At 72.1% G+C, this 11862-nt stretch overlaps 3 protein-coding genes and 1 long non-coding RNA gene across 8 annotated transcripts; 2 read left to right on the top strand and 2 right to left on the bottom strand.

Annotated features, from left to right (window-relative positions):
• Positions 1-13: 13 nt before the first annotated feature.
• On the bottom strand, positions 14-5463 carry CLP1 (cleavage factor polyribonucleotide kinase subunit 1; the record flags this gene model as incomplete). Of its 2 annotated transcripts, none has more annotated exons than XM_082057659.1 (3): positions 14-1118; positions 2216-2838; positions 4791-5463. In XM_082057659.1, the coding sequence occupies 3 exons, from the start codon at positions 5461-5463 to the stop codon at positions 447-449; spliced, it is 1968 nt and encodes a 655-aa protein (XP_081913785.1). In that variant the 3' UTR covers positions 14-446. The 2 variants fall into 2 exon arrangements, with proteins under 2 accessions (XP_081913785.1, XP_081913786.1); XM_082057660.1 differs by lacking the exon at positions 4791-5463 and adding an exon at positions 2988-3259.
• Positions 3363-5533, top strand: LOC309442128. Of its 2 annotated transcripts, none has more exons than XR_014184547.1 (3): positions 3363-3552; positions 4693-4727; positions 5395-5533. It is a non-coding gene; the product is annotated as an uncharacterized lncRNA (long non-coding RNA). The 2 variants fall into 2 exon arrangements; XR_014184548.1 differs by having other exon boundaries at positions 4684-4727.
• A 78-nt stretch (positions 5534-5611) lies between these two features.
• On the bottom strand, positions 5612-9911 carry SERPING1 (serpin family G member 1). Of its 3 annotated transcripts, none has more exons than XM_082057662.1 (8): positions 9665-9911; positions 9480-9549; positions 8870-9365; positions 8600-8737; positions 8325-8528; positions 8013-8155; positions 7306-7525; positions 5612-5905 (listed from the first exon to the last, which is right to left on the bottom strand). In XM_082057662.1, exons 1-8 carry the CDS (start codon positions 9856-9858, stop codon positions 5622-5624), a joined length of 1749 nt encoding a protein of 582 aa, XP_081913788.1. In that variant the 5' UTR covers positions 9859-9911; the 3' UTR covers positions 5612-5621. The 3 variants fall into 3 exon arrangements, with proteins under 3 accessions (XP_081913788.1, XP_081913787.1, XP_081913789.1); XM_082057661.1 differs by lacking the exon at positions 5612-5905 and adding an exon at positions 6058-6922; XM_082057663.1 differs by lacking the exon at positions 5612-5905 and adding an exon at positions 6058-6787.
• Positions 9834-11695, top strand: UBE2L6 (ubiquitin conjugating enzyme E2 L6). Its single transcript, XM_082057675.1, has 4 exons — positions 9834-9930; positions 10539-10628; positions 11098-11284; positions 11355-11695. The coding sequence occupies exons 1-4, from the start codon at positions 9910-9912 to the stop codon at positions 11507-11509; spliced, it is 453 nt and encodes a 150-aa protein (XP_081913801.1). The 5' UTR covers positions 9834-9909; the 3' UTR covers positions 11510-11695.
• The last annotated feature ends 167 nt before the right edge of the window (positions 11696-11862 follow it).

The following is an 11862-nucleotide window of genomic DNA, read 5'->3' as shown; positions in this document are numbered from 1 at the left end:
CCCTCCCCAGGCCAAAAGTTTCGAGGTTTAATAAAAAACGTTAATAAGAAACGTTACAAAAGGATCTAAAACCGCGGGGCAGGCGCAGGGGGTCCCCGGGGTCGGGAGCCCCGGGGAGCAGGGGGCGCCGGGGCCGGGAGCCCAGGGGAGCAGGGGGCGCCGGGATCCCAGGGGAGCAGGGGGCACTGGGGGTCCGGGAGCCCACGGGAGCAGGGGGCGCCGGGAGCCCAGGGGGCGCCGGGAGCCCAGGGGAGCAGGGGGCGCTGGGGGGCCGGGGGAGCAGGGGGCGCCGGGGGGCCGGGGGAGCAGGGGGCGCCGGGGGAGCAGGGGGCGCCGGGGGAGCAGGGGGCGCCGGGGGAGCAGGGGGCGCCGGGGGGCCGGGAGCCCCGGGGAGCAGGGGGCGCCGGGGGACCGGGCACCTGCCGAAGCGGCAGCGAACCCCCGCGCTACTTGAGGTCCATGAAGCGGATGTCCATGATGAGCAGGAAGCTCTTGGGCAGCGGGCGCGGGGCGGGGGACAGCACGGTGAACACCTGCCGCTCCGGGTCCACGCCGGTCACCACGATGAACCCGGCCACGCTGGTCTCCGAGATGTTGTCGTCGGGGCCATCGGCCGTGCTGACGCTGAGCAGGTGGTGCACCATGTCCCGCCCCGGCGTCACCGGCACCAGCTTCAGCTGGTTGTCCTCCTGCGACATGCCCAGCGGCAGGCAGGAGTCCGGGATGGTGGGAGCCCCCACCTTGTAGATCTTGACGTCGGAGAACTTGACGTCGAAGGCGTGCGGGTAGAAGCAGCCGCGGAAGCCGTAGAAGTACTCGCGGATGCGGTCGTCGCGGCACTCGCGGCGGAAGTCCTTGGAGCGCTCCACCACGCCGCCGGACTTGGGCAGCAGGACGGTGCGCACGAAGTGCGGCAGGTCCCGCTTCAGCTCGTTGTAGAGCCGCTCCTGGTCCAGCACCACCACCACGTCCACCTCAAAGGCGGAGGCGGCGTGCACCAGCGCCTGGTAGCCCGAGCCCTTCACCCAGCCGCAGGTGTTGATGACGCAGCCGCTGACCGAGGCGCGGCGGTTCACCTCGCAGCGCTGGTTGAAGACGTCGGCCAGGCGGGACGTGATCTGCGGGGAGACCGGGTGCAGGCGTCAAGACAGAGAGACCTTTCAGGAGCACTCGTGTCCCCAAACCGCAGCTGCTCTCTCCAGCACCATCCCTGCCTCCTTCAAAGCCCCAGCGCTCAATCCCCACGGCAGAACTGCGCTGGCCGCAACCGGGCAGGGAGCTCAGGGAGGAGCGGGCGGTCCCGGGGTGGCAGCCCGGTCTTCCCCTTGGGGACACAGTGACCCCCGCGCTGTCCTTACACACTCGGTTATTTACCGCTGAGGCCCCAGCACAACGCCCAGCCCCCGGGCGGCCACGGGGCGAGATCCTCCCCACTCAAGCTGTAAAGGGGGACGTGCCGTGCAGGAGGCTGAAGCTGTTTCCAAACTGTGACAGACTGCGGCCAGAGACGCTGTTCTGTCCCAAGGGCTGTTGTGGCCTCCAGCCAGGCAGGGGCCTATGTCACCAAACAGCCACAGCAGGAGGGCCCTAAGCACTCGGGATCAGCTTTTTGGGCACCTTCAGGTTTTTCATGGACATCTTTCCACCCGGGTTTCCATTAACAGGGCGTGGGGGGTTCCTGCGGGGTGACGCTGTGTGGCGACGGTCACTGCGCTCTGACTGACACCGGTTCTGTGTGAGAGCGATCGGACACACCCGCGCCCTGTTCCCCTCTCACCCGACGAGCCCGCGGGCCGAGCGCTCGCTGTGACCGCGGCTCTGGCTCCGTCCCCGCGGCTCTGGCTCCGTCCCCGCGGCTCTGGCTCCGTCCCCGCGGCTCTGGCTCCGTCCCCGCGGCAGCCACGACTCGCAGCCCACAAAGGGCCCGGCCAGCGAGGGCTCAGTTGTGGCCCCTCAGCTCCTCCGTTCAGGGCTGAAGACCTTCCCCTGGGGTCCCTGCAGCCCCTCCACCATCCCCATTATGCCTCCCCCCTCACTGTCCCGGCCCTCCACAAGTCCCCGTGGAGCCGCAGTGCCAAGAGACGAGCACGGTGCTCGGGGCCACAGCCCCACACAGTGGCAAAATAAACGGGGCAGTCGCGGCTGGGCAGGGAGCTCTGGAGCCAGCTCCAAACCCGGCCCGGCCCTGGCGAGAGCCCCCAAGCCGCACACCCACCTTGTTGTAGAGCTTGATGTTGGTGCCGGGCGTGGTGGAGCCGAAGTGGTAGACGAGCGGCGCCTGGAGCGAGAATCCCTCCTCCACGTCGGCCGGGCGCTCGATGTAGAGCGCGCCCATGGTGCCGGGGATGGACACGGAGCCCTGGCCCACGTCCAGCTCCACGAACGTGGGCCGGCGGCCCAGCCGCACCGCGTAGTTCAGCAGCAGGCGGCACACGGTCGACTTGCCCACGTCGGTGGGTCCCACCACCATGACGCGGGGCCCGCGCTCGTCCTCCCGCTCCGCCTGCCGCCGCATCTGCTCCAGGGCCGTGTGCGTGTTGAGGTACAGCAGCATGGGGGTGTCCTTGGACACGTAGGCCACCTCGGTGCGGCCGCTGAGCTGCACGGTGCAGCCGTGCCAGGTGAACACGGCCACCTTGGCGCCCGCGTCGAAGCTGAACTTCTTGTTGCGCGTGAGCTCGGTGCCGAACACCTCGGCCATGCCGCTCAGCAGCTCCAGCTGCACCGTCTGCGACGCCTCCACCTCGAAGCGCAGCTCCGTCTCCCGCTCCAGCTCGAACTTGGCCACCTGCTTCTTCTCCTCGCCGCCGTCGTCCGCCATGGCGGGCCCGGGCTGCCCTGCGGGGGGCGGCGGCTGGGCGGCGGGGCCGGGCCTGGGCCCGGAGCCGCCGCCGGAGCTGCCGCCGGAGTTGCCCCCGCCCGTCCCCGCCCCCCGGGCCGCGGCCGCGGTCACGGCGCCCGCCGGCGCCCCCGCCGCCCCTACTCACCGGGACCGCCGCGCTTCCGGGACGGCGGGGCTGCGCCGGAAGTGACGTCAGAGCGGCGCGCCCGAACGGCCGGGCGGAGGGAGCTGCGCTGGGGTTGCTATGGCAGCCGCACGGGGGCCTCCGGGTGACGTAATGACGCGGGGGGCGCCGCGCGGTGCGTCCCGGAAGCGGAGTCCGCGACCCCGCGGGGTCATTTGCATCTTATTTGCATACAGCGCGCGCCGCGCCCCGGCCGCGCGATCGTGTCTCGTTAGACTGAGCCCCCGGTCCGCCGGCAGCCCATCCGCACCCCCTGTGCACGCAGCCCCCACGGCCATCTGCGCGTTCCCCGGGGGGAGAGCTCGAGGGACACGGGGACACGGGGACACGGGGGACACGGGGGACACGGGGGGACCGAGGAGCCGGCGGCGCCCGCAGCGCATCCCGGCGGCGGGGCTGACGTCGGAGGTGCGGGCGGTGACGTCACGGCGGCGGGGGATGAGTCACGGTGCCGTGATGCAGCCCGGGCACGCAGCGGCCGCCCCGGGGACAGCGGCAGCGGCGGCAGCGGGGACAGCGGCAGGCGGTGAGCGGCTCCCGGGCACCTGGCAGCCCCGGGGACCCTCGTCTCCCCCTCGGGACCCGCATCCTGTCACCCCTGGGACTCCCCTCAACCCCCCCAGCTCCCCTCCCCGAGTCCCCGCCGGGACCCCAACACTGGCCCCTCAGGCACCCCCATCCTCCCGCCTCAGGACCCCCATTGTCCGTCCGGGACCCCCAGACTATTCCAGCAGGATCTCTCCCGCTCCCCCCTCTCTCAGGCCCCCCCGGGTCTCCCTGGGGACAGCAGGGACGGGGCGCTGTCTCCCGCGCCGTCCCTCACTGCTGCGACGAGCCGGCCCGGTCTCGGCTGGCAGCGGGGTCGGGGCGCGGCTGAGAAATGGGGGTGCAGGGGAAAGGGGGCCCAGGCAGTGACCCCCCCACCGCCTCCCGTTACCCCCTCGCAGGCCGCCCCCCTTTTCCGCCTCCTGCTCTCCTGGGGGGGCCCGGGGCGGCCGTGCCCCCCCCGCCTCCGCGCGGGAGGAACGACGGCGCTGGGCGCTCTGCTGCGCTGCTTCCCCTGCGAGCGGCTCTGCGGGGGCTGCGCGGTGCCCCCCGTGCCCCCGCGCCCCCCCGGGGCCCTGCCGCCCGCCGCGCCGCCCCCCCGCCGCCGCCTGCCCCCCCGCACGTTCCGCAGTTACCTGCCGCGCTGCCACCGCACCTACAGCTGCGTGCACTGCCGGGCGCACCTGGCCCGGCACGACGAGCTCATCTCCAAGGTGGGGCTGCGACAGCCGGCTGCCCGCGGTGTCCCCGGGGGGTCAGCTGCCCGGGGGCGGGCTGGGACAGCCGGGGTCCCCCCGTGGTGCCTCTGGCGTGGCAAGCGTCCCCCCGTGTAGTCCCCGGGGTGAGGACATTGCCACAGCGTCCCCAGGGTGGTGAGTGTCCCCCCACGATGTCCTGGGGTGGCAGGTGACCCCTGTGGTGCCCCGTGGAGGTGACCATCTTCCCCTCGGTGTCCCCAGGGTGGTGAGTGTCCCCCCTACGGTGTCCCCGGGCTCGCGTGTTGCAGCCCATGGGGGTGATGCAGCGGGGCAGGGGGACGCGGGTGGCCCAGGGGACGCGGGTGGCCCGGGGACGCGGGGCCCGGCCGGTGACTCGTGCCGTGTCCCCGCAGTCCTTCCAGGGCAGCCATGGCCGTGCCTACCTGTTCAACTCGGTGTGAGTACCCGGGGGCGGCGGCCGCGGGCGGGGTGGGCTGGGCTGTGGGCACCGGAGACTCACCCCTGGCTGCTGTCCCGCCGCTGCCGGCGGTGCGGGCTGTGCCGGGCTGTGCGGTGCCGGGCTGTGCGGTGCCGGCTGTGCGGTGCCGGGCTGTGCGGTGCGGGCTGTGCGGTGCCGGCTGTGCGGTGCCGGGCTGTGCGGTGCCGGCTGTGCGGTGCGGGCTGTGCGGTGCCGGGCTGTGCGGTGCGGGCTGTGCGGTGCGGGCTGTGCGGTGCGGGCTGTGCGGTGCCGGGCTGTGCGGTGCTGGGCTGTGCGGTGCCGGCTGTGCGGTGCCGGGCTGTACTGGGCTGTGCGGTGCCGGGCCGTACTGGGCTGTGCGGTGCCGGGCTGTGCGGTGCCGGGCTGCACCGGGCTGTGCGGTGCCGGGCTGTACCGGGCTGTGCGGTGCCGGGCTGTGCGGTGCGGGCTGTGCCGGGCTGTGTGGTGCCGGCGGTGCCGGCTGTGCGGTGCCGGCTGTGCGGTGCCGGGCTGTGCCGGCTGTGCGGTGCCGGGCTGTGCCGTGCCGGCTGTGCCAGGCTGTGCGGTGCCGGCTGTGCAGTGCCGGGCTGTGCCGGACTGTGCGGTGCCGGCGGTGCGGTGCCGGCTCAGCCCCCTCCCGGCGCAGGGTGAACGTGGGCTGCGGCCCGGCGGAGCAGCGGCTGCTGCTGACGGGGCTGCACTCGGTGTCCGACATCTTCTGCCAGAGCTGCAAGACCACCCTGGGCTGGAAATACGTGAGTCCCCCCGCGTCGGCACCCGCACCCCAGCCCTGCCGAGGGCACCCCGAGCCCACTCCGCGGGCACCCCAAACCCTTGCCCTGGGCGCCCCCTTTGCTGGGGCACCCCAAAGCCTCAGTGAAGCAGCCCCCGGGCACCCCAAGCCCATGGTGCCCGGAGGGCTCTGATCCGTCTCCCCAGGAACAGGCGTTCGAGAGCAGCCAGAAGTACAAGGAGGGGAAGTTCATCATCGAGATGTCGCACATGGTGAAGGAGAACGGCTGGGACTGAAGGGCACAGCGGGGACACCCCCGGCAGCACCGCCCCGGGGTGCCGGTTTGGGGACCCCCCGCTCCCCTGCGCGGGGCCCCCCTGGGCTGCGGTGCCCGTCACCAGCATGCGGGGGCTGCGGTGGTTTTCTAGGGCAATAAAGGCTTTTTTTTAGGAAGGTGCTGAGTGTCACCTCCCGCCTCAGGCCGGCACCCTGGGGTGGCGCCTGGCACACAGCCGGGCCCCAGCGTGTCCCCAGCACCCGGGCTGTCCCCTCCCTACCCGCACGCCGGAGCCGCGCAGTGGTCAGGGCGTTTATTGAGGGAAACTGAGGCACGGGGGGAGGGGGAGGCGGGGACCTGTGGGGTGGGGGGAGTGACGGGCGGGAGATGGGGAGGGAGCGGAGGTGGGTGGTGAAGGGGGGGGTGGGAGATGGGGAAAGTGGGGAAGGAGGAGGGAAGGAAAGAGGGAGGGAGGAGAGGAAGAGGGGAAGGATGGATGAGGGAGGGTGGGGAGAGGGAAGGATGGGGTCTGGGGGCTAGAAGGAGAGCGGGACGGAGGGAAAGGAGAAAGCCAGGGAGGGAGGCAGGGAGGAGGGGGACAAGGGATGGAGGGAGGGAGGGAAACAAGGGATGGATGAGGGCAGGAGAGATGGGAGGAGGGAGGGAGGGAGGGAGGGAGGGAAGAGGGGACGGGGCAGGGAGAGACAGGGAGGGAAGGCGGGAGGGACAGAGGGAGAGGGGAGGACGCGGGAGGGCAGGCAGGGCTTGGGGTGCAGGCTCAGGGCTGAGGGTCGCTCAGGCGGCCCATGAAGAGCGGGATGTCACCAGCGTCGTGCCAGAGGACAAACAGGAAGGGACGCAGGGCCTCCAGCAGCAGCACCGTGCGGGCCACCGAGGTGGCCATGGCACCCGCCGCCTCCACGCCGGCCTCGTCCAGCGCCAGCACCGCGCGGTGCCGCGCGGCATCCACCACCACCGCCGGGCCCCGCGCCAGCCCGCACAGCTCCGCGTCCAGAAACAGCCCGAAGTCTGCGGCACCCGGGACACAGGGACACCAGGGACGTGGGGATGGACACAGGGACAACCAGGACATGGGTGCAGAGGGGCAGGAGGGGCTTTGGGGACACTGGGGACATGGGGGGCAGTAGGGGCACACCAGGGACACTGGGGACAACAAGAGCAAGTGGACAATGGGGGGCACTGGGGGACACAGGAGAGATGGGGGATATTGGGGCCACTGGAAACACCAGAGACAGCAGGGTAATATGGGGACCCTAGGAGACACTAGGGACAAAGGGGACATTATGGGCACTGGGGGCAGTGGGGTATGTCAGGGGCACTGGGGACATGGGGGAGGCCAGGAACATGGGGGCACTGGGAAACACCAGGGCCACTGGGGCCACTGGGGAAAGGGACCTGCACAGGGACTGGGGAGGGGCCAGTGACGTCCTGCAGGGAGTGACATCACTGCACGTCACCTGTGCAGGATGTGACATCACCCCAGCCCACCCAGCCCAAGGAGTGACACGGGGGGTCGGTGGCCTTACCCATGTCATGGACCAGGGCCACCACGTCCAGGGCCAGGTCGAGGCGCAGGCGGGGCAGGGCCAGGGCAGTGGCCTGGACGGGGGTCTGGGCCGCCCGCCGCAGCAGCCCCAGGAAGGTGGGGGGGTCCAGCGACTGCTCCAGGGTCCCCAGCGCCCCCAGGGGCCCCCGCGGCACCAGCACCACCAGGCTCAGCCCCCCCCTCAGCTCCAGCCGACCCACCTGCGGGACAGACCCCCAGTGCCACCGCGGTGACCCCACAGCCTGGCATCCCCCCAGTGCCACCGCGGTGACCCCACAGCCTGACATCCCCCCAGTGCCACCGCGGTGACCCCACAGCCTGACATCCCCCCAGTGCCACCGCGGTGACCCCACAGCCTGGCATCCCCACAGTGCCACCGCGGTGACCCCACAGCCTGGCAGCCCCCCAGTGCCACTGCGGTGACCCCAGGGCCTGGGATCCCCCCAGTGCCAGGAGAGTGACGTCACAGCCTGGGATCCCCCCAGGGAGGTCACAGCCTGGCATCCTTCCCGAGTTCCACGGGAGTGACATCACAGCCCGACACCTCCCCAGTGCCGCCACAGTGACCTCACAGCCCCACACCCCCCAGCGCCAGAGGGATGACGTCATAGCCCAGCAACCCCCCCAGTGCCACTGCAGTGACGTCAGAGCCTGTCCCCTGCGCCAGCAGTGGGTCCCAGCGGGTACCTGGACCTGCAGGCGGGGGTCAGTGAAGGAGCCCACCGGGTACTTCTTGCTGGTCATGGTGGGCACCAGGCGGGGTGGGCGCCCGGGGCGCAGAAAGGGCAGCAGCACCGTCTGCTTGGCCTCCAGCGGCGTGCGCCAGGCGGCTGCGGGGACACGGACCGGCTGCGGGGACAGGGGGACACGGGGGACGAGGGGCCGTGGGCTCAGCCCCGTGACGGATCCCAGGGCAGACCCTGAGGCCAAGCCCAAGGACAGATCCCCGATCCGTGTCCCCCGAGCGGGTCCCGCGCAGGTCCTGCAGCGGGGCTGTACCATGCAGGTGAACGGCGCTGAGCAGCAGCAGCTGGGGCTGGGGGGGCAGCGCGGGCAGGAGTCCCGGCAGCAGCCCCCGGCTGGCCCCTCGCACCCACTCGTTGACGTGCAGCAGGTCCAGGCTCTCGTTGCCGCTCAGGGCGCTCGGGCGGGCGCCGTACAGGTGCCAGGAGGCGTTGAGGAAGCGGGGCTGGAGGTGCAGCTCTGCCCGGTGGCACAGCCGGCATCAGCCCCAGGGGCTCTGCCAGCCCTGCCGTACCCAGCCCCCGCCTCACCTGGGTGGTGGAAGATCTGCGCGGCAGAGAAGAAGCCGGGTGCGCTGGCGAGCTGCCGCAGGGCGCCGTGCACGCAGGACAGCCCCGGCGGGTACGCCAGCACGGCAGCCAGACGCTCACGGGTCTCACCACGGGCGCCTGCGGGCACAGGGGCTCAGGGAGTGCCGTGGTGCAGCCGCCGCCGCGGCTGAAATGGCCGAGGGGCCGGGGGTGGGGGCAGAGCCCACGGCAGAGCCCACGGCGGTGCTGGTGCCACTGGCAGCCCCTCACCCAGCAGCAGGTGCGAGAGCCCCATGGCCACGTTGATGGGGGAGAAGAGCAGGTTGGTGTCGGGCTGAGCAGCCTCCGCCATGTGCTGGTAGAAGCGGAGGGCAAAGGTGCCCAGCGCCTCGGCCACGGCCGCCCGCTGCTCCCCTGTGGGCGTCCCGCAGGCCTCCGCCGGCTCCTCGTCCTCAGGGCACGGCGGGGCGCTGGTGCCTGGGGGGCCCTGGGTGGTGGGGGGTGCGGGTGCTGCCGTGGTCCCGTTGGCCCTGGTGCCCAGCTCCTCGGCTGCTCCCTCGGGCGCCGTGGGGCCGGGGGGGTCCGTGGTGTTCAGGGGGGCATCCGAGGCAGGCAGGTGCTCGGGGCGGGCAGGGGCGGTGGGCACCGGCGGGACGGGCGCCCCGGCATCCCCTGTCGGCTCTGGGGCGGGATGGGGAGGCCCCGGCAGCGTCGGGTGCTGACTGAGCAGCTTCGCCTCGCAGGGAGAGGCCTCTGGAGTGGGCACCTGGGCACGGGACCGGGGTGAGCAGGGACAGAGGCACCCAGGAGGGGGACCCAGGGGAGAGCGGACATGGGGGCACCTGGGTGCAGGGAGCCCAGGTCTCTGGGACACACTTACCATGGTGACGGTGGCCATGGCTGTGGCCACCAGCCACACCAGGGGCAGCCAGCACGTCACGGCGGGCATCCTGGTGGGTTAGCGGGTCAGGGCTTGACAGGCGCCCACCACCCGCCCCACTCCCGGCACCCTGCACCCCCGGTCTGACACCCCGGGGTGGGTGCGGGGCAGCAGCCCGGGCCCACCTGGGTGCCGGCGGGTCGGTCCCCGTGTGTCCGGGCGCGCAGGGGAGCTGGCGGGACCCGGCCCTGCCTGGTGAATGATTAAGGACCGCGGCGGGCGGCTGCCAGCGCTTCCCGTAAATCAGCCGGGGGGCTCCGCCCGCCCCCGCTGCCCACCCCGTGCTCAGGGCGGGGCTCCAGCATCTTGCCCCGCCCATCGGGGCGTGGCGCGGAGGAGTCCAGCCCAGCGGCACCGGGCACCGATAGCCATGGCCGCGAGGATCGTCAAGGTGGGCAGTGGCACCGGGGAACACCGGGGGTTACCGGGGCCGGCACCGGCCGTACCCCCGTATCGGCACCGGGGGGCCGGACCGGGGGATCCTGGTGTCAGCACCGAGCGGTGCCAGCACCGGGGTGACCGGTATCCGAGGGGTGCGGGGTCCCGGTACCGGCGTGCGGGAGGTGTTGGTACCGGGGTGGCGAGAGAGCCGGTACCAAGGTGCGTGGGGTACCGGTGCAGGGGTGCTGGGGCTGCCAGTGGGGGTAGTGCCCGTGCTGGTGTGCTGGCGTATGTGGGATACCGGTGGGGGGAGTACCGCTGCAGGGGGTGCCGGTGCGGGGGTGCGGGGTGTGCCGGTGCAGGGGGTGCCGGTGCTGGGGTGCGGGAGGTGTCGGTGCAGGGGGTGCCGGTGCGAGGTGCCGCCGCCCCCGCCGATCGCCGCGCTCCGGTTTCGTTTCCCGGCGCGGATGGCTCCGTGATGGGGCGTGGCTTGGATATGGCCCCGCCCACTGAGGCGTGTATCTGGTAATGCCCCGCCCATTCGGGCGTGTGTCGGGTGTAACCCCGCCCACGAGGGCGTGTCCCGTGTGCCTCCGCCCACTGTGGCGCCCCCTGCAGGAGCTGGAGGAGGCGCGGCGCTGGGGCGGGGCCTGCGACCTGCGGCGGCTGGACGGGGACGTGCTGCGCTGGACGGGGCTCCTGCTGCCCGTGCGTGGGGACCGGGGCACCTGGGGGGTCCCTGGGCTAGGGATATGGGGTGGGGCTCCCCCCGTGGGCGAGGGGCTGGGGTGCGGGGTTCCCATGGGGGAACACGGGGGACCTGGGGCAGGCCCGTCCTTTGGGGGCTTGGGAGCACTACGGGGCACAGGGGACCCGGAGGGGAGATGGGCCCCTTGGGGCACAGGGCGTCCCCTGGGAGCAGGGGGTGACTAGGGGGGTTTCCTGGGCGCATTGAGTGGGTGTCGCTATCAGAGCAACATTGGGGAGGGTCCCCCTGGGGACACTGTGTGGGGAACGTGGAGTTCTCGGCTGGGAGCACTGGGTGGGGATTCCCCTCCTGGGAGGCTCAGGCTGCGGGGGGGTGTCTCCTCGGGGGCACCGGATGTCACGGCTGGGGCAGGGTCCCCCCATGGACGCTGCAGCAGGGGGGACTGAGATGTTCCCCTTCCCATGGCAGAACAACCCCCCGTACAACGCAGGCGCCTTCCGCTTCAAGCTGACCTTCTCCCCCCACCACCCACTGGTTCCCCCCCACGCCACCCTCTGCACCCGCATCTACCATCCCAGCGTGGGCACCGACGGCCAGGTCTGCCAGCCCCTCACCTCCGACCAGCACTGGGTGCCCACCACCCGCGCCGTCCAAGGTGGCACCTCTGGGATAGGGAAGGGGCACGGCGGGAGGGGCTGCCCGCCCTGACCCCCCCATGCCTGCAGTACTGCAGGACCTGCTGCTGCTGCTGGACAGCCCGGACCCGCAGCGGGTGCTGCGGCCGGATCTGGCCCGTGAGCTCCAGGAGCGGCCCGAGGTTTTCCAGCGCCGGGCAGAGGAACACACCCGGCGCCACGCTGAGCGGCGACCACAACCCTGAGCCCCCCGAACCTGGGGGCGCCCCAGCTTCACCCTCCCTCTCTGTGCCAGCCAGGCTGGCGCTGGCATCACCCCCACCTTGGTGCTGGGGCATGGGGGCCCAGCCTGGCACAATGAGGAGTCCTGGCAACCTACAGGGGCCACCCCACTCTGTACGTAAATTAATAAATCTACTCTTGCTTTGGCACCATGATGCCTCATTGGAATGGTGGGGGCACTGGGGAGAGGCAGCCCGCTGTGTCAGCCCTGGGGGAGCTGCCCTGCCTGCCTGTCCCCTCTGCAGTGGCAGCGGGGCTGCGCCCACCCCAGTGCCAGCTTGTGCTTCCCCCAACACTCGTTCGGTGCCAACATCCC

The sequence above is a fragment of the Streptopelia decaocto genome (genome assembly GCF_964273445.1).
Source record: "Streptopelia decaocto genome assembly, chromosome: 7".
NCBI classification, from domain to species: domain Eukaryota; kingdom Metazoa; phylum Chordata; class Aves; order Columbiformes; family Columbidae; genus Streptopelia; species Streptopelia decaocto.
This window is presented reverse-complemented; position numbering and strand designations above follow the sequence as displayed.